The sequence below is a fragment of the Podarcis melisellensis genome (assembly GCF_964234715.1).
Source record: "Podarcis melisellensis genome assembly, chromosome: 9".
NCBI classification, from domain to species: Eukaryota; Metazoa; Chordata; class Lepidosauria; order Squamata; family Lacertidae; genus Podarcis; species Podarcis melisellensis.
The window spans coordinates 76,753,899-76,769,289 of NC_138541.1; the positions used below are offsets into that span (position 1 = coordinate 76,753,899).

Here is a 15,391-nt window from a genome sequence, read left to right on the forward strand (position 1 = left end):
AGAAGTTGGCAGGCTGTAGGCTGGGAAGCAAGACCCTCTTGGGGTGCTAATGCAGTGAGTCCCTCCATCATAGGCTCAGTATCTTTATTATTTTAATATTGGTATGTGTTTGTGGGCACCTTGACTCCCCTGAATTCCTGGGTCTAGTGGGTGTTGGAGTTTAATCAATGCTCGGAGCATTAAGATGGGCTGCCAGGTATTGAGTTTAGCAGTGCCAAAGTACAGGCCAGATCAGTTTTTCCTTGCACAGGAAATTGCGTGGGAGAAGGGGGGCCATCAGCAGGGAACAAAGGCAGGCCGATGAGCCAGTAGCAAAGATGGCAGAGGGGCAGGGGCCCTTCTCCCTGAGCTCTGTGTTAGTTAGCGGAGAAAAAGGCAGAAGTGGTAGTGTTTCAGGATTGAAGGGGGAAAGGTTTTTCAGTCGGTAAGCAGCGATGCAACGGAGAAGCAAGCTAGGCTAGGAGTCAGGAGTTGTGTGGGTGGGAGAGCAAGCTAAGTTTCAGGGCAACAGGCAGGATGGCTGTGTCTGTTTGAAACCAGGGCTGCAAGACCCTCTTGGAGTGTAAAGCTGGGAGCCCCTCCATTGCAGGCTCAGGTTCTATATATAATGTGTAAATAAACAATAGATCCTAAAGACACCACAGTCTCTGCTGTGCCTCATTTCCAAAGGAAACACGAACCCTAGGCAAGCGCTCAGAAACTCACACCGTTTGGAGATTGGGGTGGTGTGTAACACTATATACAAAAGTAGACTTTTAAACCTTGCTGAAAATCTTGCTGCTCCTGCTGAAATATCTCAACACATACACCTTGATACCTGGCATGGTGCCAGAGAGAACACTTTGAGAACCTCACACTTTGAGAATTAATTCTGCTACAGGAATGACTCCTACTCTGTAATCCTAATCCCACTTCTTGTTGTTGTTGTTTAGTCGTTTAGTCGTGTCTGACTCTTCGTGACCCCATGGACCAGAGCACGCCAGGCAATCCTGTCTTCCACTGCCTCCCGCAGTTTGGTCAGACTTACATAGGTAAAGGAAAAAGGAGAAGCAAGACCCTCTTGGAGTGTAAAGCTGGGAGCTCCTCCATTGCAGGCTCAGGTTCTATATATGTGTAAATAAACCATAGATCCTAAAGACACCACAGTCTCTGCTGTGCATCATTTCCAAAGGAAACACGAACCCTAGGCAAGCACTCAGAAACTCCCACCGCTTTACCCAACTTACCTAGTGGTAAATCTCATTGTGTAAGTGGTAAATCCCTTACTTCTGAGAAGATGTGGTTAGGGCCGGAGCTACATGCTATGGCTACATATTAATCACTTTCTACTGAACTTTGGATTCTCCCTATCATTTGAAAATTTCTATACATTACATTTCTTTTGGAGCACAGTTGTGGAATAAGAATGCACACCTTTCTCATGTGGAGCCCATGCTCAGAATGGATTCAGTCTGTCCAGTCAGGGGGCCCATGATTAATAGCTTGAAGTGTTCTTTTGGCTCTAGATCATCCTTTAAATGGGAAAAGATACTGTATTTGTTTCACAAATATAATGATGCCTGTCCACTAAACACTGTACATCATTCCAGTTATTCTTCATCTTGTTGCCTTTTCCTTTACCTATATGCATGACGACACAGTTTTCATCAACATTACTAGGTTCCTTGCTTCTCCAGAACCTGAAAGAGAAGAAAATTAATGAAAGAAGGATGCAAAGCTAGGATTTAATAGACAAGCCCTGTACATCGGTCCAAATAGCACAAGGCATACCCAAGGCTCATTAAACTTTGGGTTCTCAGAAATCAAAGAGGTCTCCAACGAACAAGTAAAGAGTTTAGTTTTCAGACACCAAGATGGAGAACAACAACAAACAGATAATAGAAGCACAAAAAATGATGTTTTGGACTTAGCACCCGAAAGAAAGATCATGCTGAACAAGCAGGACATATCCAAGGAAAATAACAATGTAAATATGCTTCTCATGGAATAAGAAAATACTTACCTCAAGATATTCTCATAGACCTGGCTCTGCCTGAATTTGGAGAAGGTTGACTGGAGTCTGAATGACTGCAGGCTGCCTCTCTAATTGCTACCAGGGACACCAGCGCTGGTGAATATGTTTTTTATTTAATCCTCTCTCTGTATTTTTACTTATATATTGTGACAGGATTGTAGATTTCTTGTTTATGGCTACGATGGTGGTGGTGGTATATAGCTCTGCCACGCATTGCACCAATCCCCCTCACCCCACCAAATCTCTATTTGCCTTTTAAAAAATACTCTATTAATTTTGCACATAGTTTAGAAAACAATAAAGCACATTTGGGGAGAAATGGTGAATAATGTTTGGATGGACAGTAGATGTAAATAATATAGATGACTAGTGTATCTTATATGTCACAGAAAGAATATAAACATAGGAAATGAGCTAAAAAGATGGGGAAACTGGGACACATAAAATTATCAATATAACTCTACAAAAATCCTACCATTTCCACATACTCCACATATATGCTGAAGCTGCTGTCAAGGAGTGTGGCAGCTGTGCCCTCTTGGTATATTCAAGAAGATCTCTCCAAGCTTTCTGGCTTAATCCTACCAGACAATAATCTAACACACCATGTAGTTTTTCCTGTATAGCTGTTCTCCAAGCATTATCCCACAATTTTCCAATGTCCCATTCCTCTAATATCTTCTATAGTAGCACATGCTGCCACTAGTAAAACAAAGTAAATAGTTTTATTTCTGAATTTTTCTACCTTCAAATATCGGTAATAGTACCATTTGAGGTATAGCTTGAACAGGTACTCTAAGAATATTCCTTATTTCAACAACAACAAAAATTAAACCAGAACATCTGAGACCGAGGGCACTCTCACCACAAATGAAATTATGTTCCATTGAAGTTTGAAGTTCCCAGACTTCAAACTTTACTATGAATCAGCAGCATTCTGCTGGTTGAAAACACAGCAGCTTCTTGAGAACACAGACATTTTGGACTTAGAAGGTTATAATAATATTTTTGGGTGGCATGCATATTTGTGGTATGACAAGGTTAAAGCTCACAAAGCCTTCAAAAATCATATTGTCAGGAAAGCACTATATAATGTCTGGATTAGATATAAAGACTTGCTGGAAAATAAAACCCCAAGGTGGTTGTCGCCAATGGAGGCAAAGGCTGTGAAAAGGCTCAATATGGAGTCCAAATGGCCGAAATATTGGGAAATTTTGGAACAAGAAGGGGACAAACTGAAATTGCAGAGTTTTGAGAAATTAAAAGATAAAGTGCGAGACTGGCTTCATTATTATCAAATAATGGAGGTTTATAAGATGGACAGGAAAATTGGCTTCCAGGTGGAAAAATCAAAATTGGAAACAGAATTGTTAGAATCCAATACTAAAAATTTGTCAAAAATGTATAACTTGCTGTTGAAATGGAATACACAGGATGAAACGGTGAAATCAGCCATGATTAAGTGGGCCCAAGATATTGGTCATAACATTATGTTCGCTGCCTGGGAAAAGTTGTGGACCACCAGGATGAAATTTACGGCATGTAATGCCTTAAGAGAGAATATTATGAAAATGATTTATAGGTGGTACATGACCCCAGTCAAGCTTGCAAAAATTTATCACTTGCCTGACAACAAATGTTGGAAATGTAAAGAAAATGAAGGTACATTCTTTCACCTTTGGTGGACGTGCCCAAAGATTAAGGCGTTCTGGGAAATGATATATAATGAACTGAAAAAGGTATTTAAATATACCTTTCTGAAGAAACGAGAGGCCTTTCTCCTGGGCATGGTCGGCCAATTGGTGCCAAAGAAGGATAGAACATTCTTTATGTATGCTACAACAGCAGCAAGAATACTCATCGCAAAGTATTGGAAGACACAAGATCTACCCACCTTGGAAGAATGGCAGATGAAGGTAATAGATTATATGGGACTGGCAGAGATGACTGGCAGAATCCGAGACCAGGGGAGAGAGACAGCGGAAGAAGATTGGAAGAAATTCAAGGACTATCTTAAGAAATATTGTAAAATGAATGAATGTTAGAATGACGTTGGTTTAGAAACTATGTGGTTTCCAGCTGTAATGGATAAGTAAAAAAGATAAGAGAGACTAAAAATTAAATGAAAAATAAGGGAAAGGATTTGCTGAATTAATAAATTAGAAATTGGAATACAGAAAGGGGAGGTATGAGGAAGTCGGGGAAATAAGTTATAAGAAAATAAGGGACTGAAATTATACTTGTTTTTATTTTTGTTTGTTTGTTTGTATTATTGTATAGTTTAGTTTTGCTTTTATAAAATATTTGAAACTTTAATAAAAATCTTTAAAAAAGAAAAGAAAATATGTTCCTTTTTTTGGCCTTTTGTGAAGACACACATAATATTGGATTTGATTGGAGCTCCTGCAAACCCTAGCACCTAACTTTGTAAAAAGTATTCACTCCAGAATGCTGTGAACTACCAAAATAAAGAAGAACAAGGGTTCTGTCACAGTGCTATCCCTATCCCACGACTGTTTGGTGAGAGGAAATATGGGGAGTTTGAAATTCCCTGCCAAACCCCTGGGACCCTGGTTGCCCGAGCACCCAGAAAATTCCCCATGAAGGGGCCAGGCGCTCACACATTTCAGTGCCAGGGCCATAAACGCTGCATGACACCCATGGCGCTGGGCACCCACGGTCACAGGGCCCAGCTGGCACACCTGGCCTTCTGCAACACAAAGCAGTATTTGCTCAACCTCAGCTGCCATCCCAATCTGCAATGTGCCTATGAAGCACATTTGAAAAGCACAATATAAATGCTAAATATAACTATTACTATGTAAGTATTACTCACATTAGCATGGGGTCAAGAGGAGTCTCATCCACCCAAAGCCATTGATCTGTTCCCTTCTGATTTGTGAGACCGATACAAAAATTTTCGACTTGACTGTTCTGGGTATGGTTTGTAAGGAAACCCTGCACAAAAATGTGAACCAAACTTTCAGTTAATTAAAATCACAGAGCAGTCTATACAGGTTAGCTGTCTTTGTGGAGCAGACATCTTTGGGGATCCTTTTGTGTCAAACAAACCCCAAACCCAAGGCTGCCTGTCGTAGCATGTAAACACCAGTGCAACTAAAGACCACAAATACAGCTGAGTGGTGGGAGATAGAAATGCTTCTTCTTCTAACATTCTGCTTCCAGGCATGATAAATGCAGCACAAGCTTCCCCAGCCTGGAACCCTTCAGTTGTTGTTGGATGGCTCCCATCATCCCTGCCCAACGGTCATGTCGGAGGGCACCAGGTTGGGGAGGCTGACCTACGGTAGCTCACCCAGCACCACATGGAGTGGGAGAGGGAGGGAAATGGACGGCGCATGCGCACACAACTTCCTAAAAGCATCCACATCACACAGGAGATAACAGCTGCAGTGGTAAGAAAAGAAGAGTTGTTCTATTGTCTGGAGAGGTCACTTCCTGGTTCACATGGAGAAGCTGGTGCCCAGTGAGGCAGCACTGAGCCTTGACATTTTGCGCCCCTAACAATTTTGCGCCTGAGGCCATCCCCATGCTATGCCACTGAGCTCACCTGCTCAGCTTCTGAATTTATAATCACCAGGTCGAAGCCCTTCTTCATGCATTCTGCCCTGCTCTTGTTCCAGGTCCATTCGTCTTTGGAGAAATAGTAGCAGCTGGATCCAAATTGCTCTAGGTCCCCCATGCAACATGACAGCTGTGGTTCTGCAAGGAAAGCAGAGACAACAAGAAGCAACCTGAAATCTTGTTGCAACTGGAAACAGGTCTCTCCCACCCACTCCCAGCCCTTTTCCAGATCTTTCTTTTGCTATTTTTCATCACATTCTGTTAAGTTGTCCCACTTTTTAAGTTGCACATTCCATTTGTAGTATTGGTTTCTCTTCAGATCGTATAAATCTTTCGCCTTTTTGGACATGCAGAATTTAAAGGGGTGCAAAGAGTGCTGCTCACAGTGTGCACACTCAACTCCACACACACCCCAAATTCACCCCAGGGTAGCTGGGGCAACCCAGTCAGATGGGCGGGGTATTATTATTATTATTATTATTATTATTATTATTATTATTATTATTATTATATTTCACAACCAAAAGTGGCCAAAGCAGTGCTCAATAAGACAAAACAAAAAAGATGACAGACTCAGTAAACTAAAAGCAATAGTACTATTAATATTCCATAAAACTACTGGGTCACACAGGGTCTAATTAGGCACTTGTCTCATTTCAGTTGTTAACTGACTCCAGAGGGCTGGAGCTGCAATCCTAAAAACCTGGTTTCTAGTACATGCATATTAAGCCCTGGGGCAAGTGGTACTCTTAGCAATACCCAGCCGAGGAGAGTGGTATGACACAGTCCTTGGGTAACCAGTTCCCAAGTTGTTTAGGGCTTTAAAAACTAAAGGAAAAAACCTGAACTGCATGCGGTAGCAGTTAAGGCAATGTGTATCATGAAAAGAAATGGTAAATGAGATACACACTGTGGAGGAGCTTTTACTGGTCAGACACACAAGCAAGGGAACTCCATTTCCTGCTACCAGGGCTGAACTGTGGGCAGCAGTCTGCGGAGAGCTAGAAGCTGGGACCCAGAAGTGATAGGGCAAACCAGCAGTCATGAACAAACAACAATTCCGGCCTGAACTAGGAGGCAAGGTTGAGGAGCAAGCAGCACTCAGCAGCAAAGAATAGTGAAGGATTCAAGCTCAGACTAGAGCTCAGCAATGCTTTATTTTTCAAACTAAGTGCAGCTGGAACCAGCACATTGCTGCTGCTTACCAAGAGGGAGACTGGGAAGGACAAGGCAATGAATGCTGTGGCAGAGCCAATGCAATGCTCCCCAAGGAGGCTTAAGGGAACCTCCAGATTTGCAGAACTGCAAAAAATTATCAGAAAAAACTAAGTCAGGGATCAAGAGTGAATCAGAAACAGTTCAGCAGGCATGGAATGCTGACTGTCTGGGTGGAAAACTGGGAAGTGGGTGGAATGGAGTATTTGGGGAAAGGGCATGGCCAGCTGCCTAGAATCCTGAAGAGGACAATGCCACATTGCAGCATTTCCTTGCAGCTCCCACTTGTGTTATGTGGTTCTCAAAACACTGGAACCAGTGCTTTTTTCTGGGGGTACTCAACAGTACACAGTAAAAAAATGAAGTGCTGTTTTATCACCACCACATTTATTATGGGAGAATACGCAACTTTTTTCTTTTGGCAGAAATGAATAAAATTTGCAGACATATTAGCCCCTCTGGAGTGGATCAAGGCAAATACACTCAGGAATTTTTATGTGAGACACATTTAAATGTTGTTGTTGTTGTTGTTGTTGTTGCTGCTGCTGCTGCTGCTGCTGCTATTGTTATTGTTTTAAAAAGAAAACACTTATATATTTAAAAAACTTTTTGGCAAACTATTCCAACTGCAATTCTGGATCAATTCCTGCTTTTAAAGGGCTCCTTTAAATAGGAGTGGCTCTCTACTTTTTATTTTAAAGCGTCTAACCTTTAGTCACATACTAAGGTGGCTTTCTTTGTTGCCCATCAGATCCTCTAATTCATAGTGACTCACCTTTTCCTTCAGGTCTCTTCAGGAGGCAATTCCATTCTGTTGATTTCTGAAACTGGCTTTTGAGGAATCCCTTCTTTGGACTTCCTTTGAGGATAACTGGGAAAAGGGAATGAACAGCAGGACCATATAATACTGCAGAGTCCAAGAAAAAAGGCTCGGCTGCAGAAGGAGGTGTTAACACTGGGATGAACCCCCTGAACAGTCTGGAATTGGCCACCTCTGTAGTAACTCCTGAATGGATGGACATCTGCAAAAATGCCAGATCAGCTGCCACTGCCTAGTTCACTAAAAACTACAGTGGTACCTCAGGTTACAGGTGCTTCAGGTTACAGACTCCGCTAACCCAGAAATAGTACCTTGGGTTAAGAACTTTGCTTCAGGATGAGAACAGAAATCACGCGGTGGTGGAGTGGCAGCAGCAAGAGGCCCCATTAGCTAAAGTGGTACCTCAGGTTAAGAACAGTTTCAGTTTAAGAACAGACCTCCAAAACGAATTAAGTTCTTAACCCGAAGTACCACTGTACTGATTATTTAAGATTAGTAGGCACCACTCTCTCACATAATGATGCATTCACTGTATCCTCAACCAAACCAGTGACTTCCCTTTGTCAGGAGAGCAAGTGATCTATCAAAGCGTTTGGTGCCAGATTATTTTTTTTACCTGAATGGATGGGAAACAGTGAGTGAATATGAATGAGGATTCTGTTTAATTATGTTAGTGCACCCCTCATCACAACATGTCCAATCCAAACTTCATCAATTTGAAGGGCATTTGTCAGCTGGAGAGCTTTTAGGTTCTGTCATACTCTCTGCTAAAGGGAGAGAATGCCTACTAAGTCTACTTACATCTAGCAGGCTTTATTTCTCCCTGCTTTACTCAGAAATTTTACGCAACCATTTAGCAGAATCTTCCCCTTTCTCTTAAGTTCAGTTTGCTTTTTACTCACCAATGATGAAAACAAGAAGGATGGCGGAGAGCAACATCAAAAACCCTGACACCACCCACGGAAACCAGGGCTTGCATTTCTGGAATGTACTAAGTGGTTTTTCGCTTCCTGAAGATGCTGAAAAGTGAAAATGTCACCATTACAAAGGTAAAGGGTACTTACTCAAATGCACTCAGTGCAAGCTAGTTAACCCTTAAAATGTCTAATCATGCTGTTGCATCACTGTTGGACTCGCAGTCACACTGGCTGAAGAATAATGACCTATGGGAAAGCTAGTTCTTTGCACTAGAAACCATATGCCAACAGCCGTCTGTAAAGTGCAACAAGACTCTCTGTTGTTTGGGGGACATAATGACTCAGTAGCAATGACTTAGGACCATGCCTTAGTAGTAGAGGACATGTTTTGCAGGCAAAAATCCCAGGTTCGATCCCTGACATTTCCATTTAGGGCTGTGAAATCTGGAATATCACTGCCAGTCAGCACAGATGGTCTAGAACAGCACAGATGGTCTAGAGCAGAGGGACCCTCCCCATTATGCTGCAGCCTCCAGCCTCGGGCCATGGGGAAGATAGTTGGCTAGGGATGATGAGAACAGGGGGTTCAGAACATCTGGGGGCCCCCACACTGGCTACTGAACTAGACAGGCCAATGACATGACTGTCTAAAATAGCTTCTTATGTGCCTGCTCTGCACTTCTCATATACACAAATGCCTTGTGACTATGAATCATTTTTGAAAAATCCACTGCCCGCAGATTTTTGGGGAAGATTACAAATTCTCTATAGGCCACTTATGCAAATTGGTTTCTGAGTGTATTTCCCCATTAACTATAATTCTGCTGGGCATTAGAACATCATGCAAGTTGATTCTGCTTGGCAGGCAGAAATTTGTGGAATGCTGGTGTTCAAAAAAGCTGACATGCACATTCGCATGTATGGAATATTGGGGAAGTGGGGCTTTTGGGGCAAAAATAGCCTTTTGTTCATTTCTCAGACCCGCTAGTCCAGAACAGATGTGCACCATTCCTGTTTTTGCCTTTGAAGCCATTTTTTGCTTGATGCTTGCCGGTTAAGTTGCACCTTCTCTAGTCTGCTTGATGAATGCTCTAAAAGGAAAAGGCTCCTTGTGCCATCTTCTTGAAGGTTACGTGTCTCCAGATGGAAATCCCAAGAAAGGTTTTTAAGTGCCATACTTTTATGGACAAACATACAAACATGAGGTGGAAGAAAGAGACCACCTCATCCAGCAGCCATTTCCCACAGAGGCCAGACAGCCAGACGCCAACAGCGCTCTCCGCCCTCGTGTTCCCCAGACTAGTACTCAGTGGCAGACTCAAACATGGCCGTCACACCTTTCAATGGAGGTCACTTTCCCAGTTTGAATATGATAACATGGCCTTTACTGTTGTGAATTTGTCTTACTTCTCCACCTAGTGCTCGTGACTTCCACACTTCAGCCATGCACTTTGTGCAGAAGTACACTCTTGTCTGCCCCAAACCTCGTACCAGCCAGCTTCCTAAAGATGACCTTGAGTTCTGGTATTGTTAGAGATGGAGGAAAACTTATTCATGTCCACTTTTTCCACATATCCACTTTATATACCTCTTATCATGCCTTTTCCCCAAATGAAGAAGCCCTAAGCATGATAACGTTTCCTCAGGGAAAAGGTTTTCTGCCCCCAATCTGAGTCAGCCACCCCAAGGGCCTAGGTACCATGACTATCAAAAGTTAGACCAAGCAGGCAGAGTCCTCTTTGGAGAATCGCTCCTTCAGAAAGCCTGCCATGACCATTCCCTTTGAGCTCTTAGGAGATTGGTTAAGACCTGGATTCTCGAGAATCAGTGGGGGGGGGATTTTTCATAGGGGAGCAGTTAGGGCCAGAGGCACCAGCTTATAAGGGATATTTGCCGGGGGGGGGGGACATCGTGCACATGAGCATCGCGCTTCCCTCCCTAACCTGGGCAGAAGCCTCCTGGGCTTTGGAGGGAGGATTTTGCTAGAACCTTTAGCTACTCTAGCTCCAGGATGATGTAGCTGAGGATCTAGCACATACTTTGAATCCTGCTTTGAAGCACCCAGTTTTGTAGCTTTCTGCTCTCTACTGCACATGAAAGATCCGATGGTGGCTGCTTACTGCCTGCCCAGGCAAGCCTAGGGTCTCTTCCGCGATGAAGCACCCCCTTTTCATCGGCCAGCAGTGGTCAGTGAAGAGCAGATGGCATACAATCCTAACCAATTTTGATTGGGCTTGTTTATGGATTTTTATTTTGCAAGTTGTCTTGAAAGCTCTGCTGAGATCATTAAGTCTGAAGTGTAAATTTAAGAAATAACGACACCAGCCAGTAATAATAATCTACCAGAGACCATTAAAGTGAGGCACACCTGAAGGTCTCCATCTTTCTTCTTAAGCATTTTCTAATCTCACATTTATCAGAAAGGAATGGATGGCAACCAAGTGGCAAAAATATAAATGCACCTCCCTTCCTCAAGTTTCTCGGTGTGTTTGTTCATCTCTGACAAAGGAAGCTGCACTATTCTGATCCAGGCTGTACTGTTTCCTCCAACTGGCAAATTCCCACATATCCCAAGAGAGTAATGGGATTACACAGGGGTCAGCAAGGTTTACCTCGCCTGGGCCAAGATCCCTCCATGGGCTGGATTGTGTGTGCGCCCGTGATTTCCAGCGTCTGCGTAGACACGGCTTCTGGCGCCATGGAAGCGAGTCCCCACGCTGCGTCGGTTTAGCGCAGCACACGGAGACTCGCCGAGCAGGTGGCTCGGTTCGTGGGTGGCTCATGGGCTGGTTAAACGACCCCCGTGGGCCACTTGTGGCCCATGGGCCTTAGGTTGCCAACCCCTGGGTTTACAGGTTGGTTGGTTGGTTGGTTGGTTGGTTGGATGCAAGAAAGAATTATTTTGGTCCTTTGGAGTGGTTCAATCTTGTAATAAGCATTTTTTGTAATTAAAAAATAGATATAGATTGTAAGACTGCTGCCATATTTTCTAACAGCCAGCAATGTTTTCCCACTGCTAGGTTTCCATACTAAAAAAGTATACACTTGTCTGAATTCTGCCTGCTCCGAATTTAAATAGAACAGTAGATCAGAAAACTGAAAAGGTATTCTATAGCCCAGCTGTCCTAAAACAACACAACTGGGGAAGAAGCGCCCAGAGGCTCGTTTCGGTTGCCGACACCCCAGCACACACGCCCTTGCACCCCACCGGCAGATCATTACCTTTGGGTTCAGCAGATGAAGGCCCGTTGTTCTTGAACCTCACTTCAGCATAGGTGACCTCTGATGTCATTGGAAGAGTCCTTTTCAAAGCTTAAGGTGTAACTGGTGGAAAGGGATTTGTATTTGGCTTGGAGAACAGGTTACAAATGAAAGCTCGACTAAAGCAAGGGGTTTCTAACTCTCCCTCCCATGAGGTGCCATATTAGGAAGTCTTTGTTCTTTCAGTACTTCTTCATTTGGAAAGCTCCACAAGAGCTGAAGTGAAAAAGGAACTTCCAAGATGGAAAGGGGAAGTCCTACCAGCCCAGTCCCCCAAATGAAAAGGCAATCTTTGCAGCGATTGGCCAGTCTCTGCCTTACCCTGGGCTCACCCCTCCCTTCCCTCAGATTGTGCCACGTTTCTGGTCAATGCAAAGTGTAAATAACGTCAGTTTACCAGAAACGAGGAAATGGAAGACAAGACTATATTAGGCCATCTGAAATCATGGTGCAGTTATGGGTTAGTTGAGATAAGGAGTATTTTCAAAAACAAGTATTTTAAATCCTGTAACAAAATAAGCAATGAAATAGGAGGGCCATGTCCACAATTTTTCAATATTTACAATTAAGAAATATAGATAATTGCTTAATGACAAAATATTGCCCATTGTGGGATGCTACAGATGTGGAAAACCTGGTAAAGCAGGAGATCAAAGTTACTGAGTAAAGGGCATGGACTTTCTATGAGCTGTGAGGTTTCTGCTACTGCACATCAAACTAAATGGGAAGAAAACCTGAACTGTGAGATTACAGCTGTCAGTGGAGGTGGCACACTGTCCCACAGCAAACTTTTAGTACTACTCTTAAATAATGTTTTGTAAATTTCTATTTTGTTGGCACTTGGACTAGGCTAAACCAAATATATCCAGGGGCAAATAATAAATGTTGGGAATATGATACATCAAATGCCAATATGCTCCCTATGTTTCAGTAATACTGCAAAATAAAGATTTTCCGGACAAATATATTGAATGAATGGTGCATTTTATATTGTTGTACCTGCCCTGGGACCTTCAGGTGAAAGGCAGGTAGGAAACATAATGACAATAATGGTTGGGGCACATATTAGACAGTCATCTTGGAAAATTCCAAAATGCAATGATATACAGTGGTACCTCGGTTTACGAACTTAATCCGTTCCGGAAGTCCGTTCTTAAACCAAAACCATTCTTAAACTGAGGTGTGCTTTCCCTAATGAGGCCTCCCACCACCGGTGCCCTTCCACCATTCGGATTCCATTCTTACACCAAGGTAAAGTTCTCAAACCAAGACACTATTTTCGGTTTTGCGGAGTTTGTAAACCAAATCGTTCTTAAACTGGACTTTTCTTAAACCGAGGTACCACTGTACCAGGCAAACAATATGCAGAAGGGAATTAAACTGAATCACATTTGCCCACCAGATGGCAGCACATCATTAAAACAGTCTCCTATGGGACTTAAAGTGACAGGTGCAGAGAAAGGGCATTATTTAAGTCATTCCTCTGCCACGGTGCTAATTCCCTGATTCATGGGAACTTTCCAAGATTTGGGCAATGGATGTGACTATTTGTTGTGCATGACCCCCTTATTTCCCTTCTTTGCAGGGACATCACTTTTCCAAGCTAAGGATGTGTGAGAAGCCTCACAAGAGGTGCACTGCTTCACTGTCACGAGTGGGATGGCGACACTGGCAGAACCAGCACTCACACACACCCACACCCCATTGCAGGTTTCCCATGCACTGCATCGCAACACCTGAAGAATGCTTTAACCTCCCGCCATTTCAGATTGAGAATCCATCCACCATTAAACTCAACATAGCATCCAGATTAATGTTTTAAACTCTTCTCTATCATTTTCCTTCTCTCCCCCTCTGCGCTTACCGTTACTACAGGCAAATTCATCTGACAATCCTTCCTCCTCCATAAATAAGGAGTTGAGAGAATAAAGAGCTCATCTTGGAAGGTCTTGGCAGACACCGCCAACCGGGAAAGCCCTTGCTATGGGTAAGGTGGTGAGAGTGGGTATGCAACTCAGTGGCATTTCTGGAGCCTTTGCTGTTGCTTGAGGCTCAGCTGGCCTTGGTGGCCTGGAGCACCTTCCATCAGCTTTAGCTGCTGACTGAGCTGTGTCCCTATCTGGACAGAGATAGCCCAACTACTGTCTCCAATGCACTGGTAATCTCTTCAGATTAAGGGACGCGGGTGGCGCTGTGGTCTAAACCACTGAGCCTCTTGGGCTTGCTGATCAAAAGGTTGGTGGTTCGAATCCCCGCAACGGGGTGAGCTCCCGTTGCTCAGTCCCAGCTGCTGCCAACCTAGCAGTTCCAAAGCACGACAAAGTGCAAGTAGATAAATAGGTACTGCTCCGGCGGGAAGGTAAACGGCGTTTCCGTGCGCTGCTCTGGTTCGCCAGAAGCGGCTCAGTCCTGCTAGCCACATGACCTGGAAAGCTGTCTGTGGACAAACGCCCTGAAAAGGATAAACCAAGAACTCTGGCCACAAGTTTCAATGTAAGGATTAACTACTACTCAAGAGTTGAAAAGAAAAAAACGTATATATTCTGCAAAGAATGACAGTTTAGAGCTAATAGTAAATTTAAACGCAACGTGTGAGTACAATAGTTTTAAGATAATAAATTTAGATATAACGTTTAAGTGCCGAAATAATGTAGTTTCAAATGTGCAATAATATAGTATAAAGGTACATAAAATACCAGTACACAGCAATAGTTTTATACAAGTCTCAATGGTAGTCAAAAAGTGTCCATATTATATATACTCAGAATAAAGAATAAAGAGCCAAAAAGGAGTATCCGGAGTATGAATCAGATGTACGACTATACTCTAGAATGTATATACTTTATTATATTTATGATCTATGGAATTGAAGAACCTCGATTTATTTTGACATATTATTTGATATTACCAGCTGAAGAAGGCGTTTACTCCGAAACAGGGCCCTGTCCTGGTCACCACTACTGAGTCGTACATCTGATTCATACTCCGGATACTCCTTTTTGGCTCTTTATTCTTTATTCTGAGTATATATAATATGGACACTTTTTGACTACCATTGAGACTTGTATAAAACTATTGCTGTGTACTGGTATTTTATGTACCTTTATACTATATTATTGCACATTTGAAACTACATTATTTCGGCACTTAAACGTTATATCTAAATTTATTATTATCTTAAAACTATTGTACTCACACGTTGCGTTTAAATTTACTATTAGCTCTAAACTGTCATTCTTTGCAGAATATATACGTTTTTTTCTTTTCAACTCTTGAGTAGTAGTTAATCCTTACATTGAAACTTGTGGCCAGAGTTCTTGGTTTATCCTTTTCAGTGCATTTTCCACAAGAACTCCAATTTCTTTATGTGGACAAACGCCGGCACCCTCTGCCTGTAAAGCGAGATGAGCGCCGCAACCCGAGTCCTCTGCGACTGGATTTAACCAACAGGGGTCCTTTACCTTTTAATCTCTTATATTACTGCAATGCATTATATGTAAGGCTGCCTTTGAAGATGGTTCTGAAACTACAGCTGGTGCAGAATTCAGTGGCCAGCTGAATTTTGGTGTAGAGCAGGAA

At 42.8% G+C, this 15,391-nt stretch overlaps 2 protein-coding genes across 2 annotated transcripts in view; one reads left to right on the top strand and one right to left on the bottom strand.

The window, feature by feature from the left end:
* The window catches only part of LOC309377954 (solute carrier family 2, facilitated glucose transporter member 3-like), a 230,922-nt gene that overhangs the window by 61,710 nt on the left and 153,821 nt on the right, over positions 1-15,391 (top strand). The gene's annotated exons all lie outside the window — the stretch shown is intronic.
* CLEC4A (C-type lectin domain family 4 member A) lies at positions 1,513-12,192 on the bottom strand. The gene is made up of 6 exons (XM_081925836.1): positions 11,774-12,192; positions 8,537-8,653; positions 7,590-7,685; positions 5,586-5,737; positions 4,851-4,972; positions 1,513-1,679 (listed from the first exon to the last, which is right to left on the bottom strand). The coding sequence occupies exons 1-6, from the start codon at positions 11,841-11,843 to the stop codon at positions 1,514-1,516; spliced, it is 723 nt and encodes a 240-aa protein (XP_081781962.1). The 5' UTR covers positions 11,844-12,192; the 3' UTR covers position 1,513.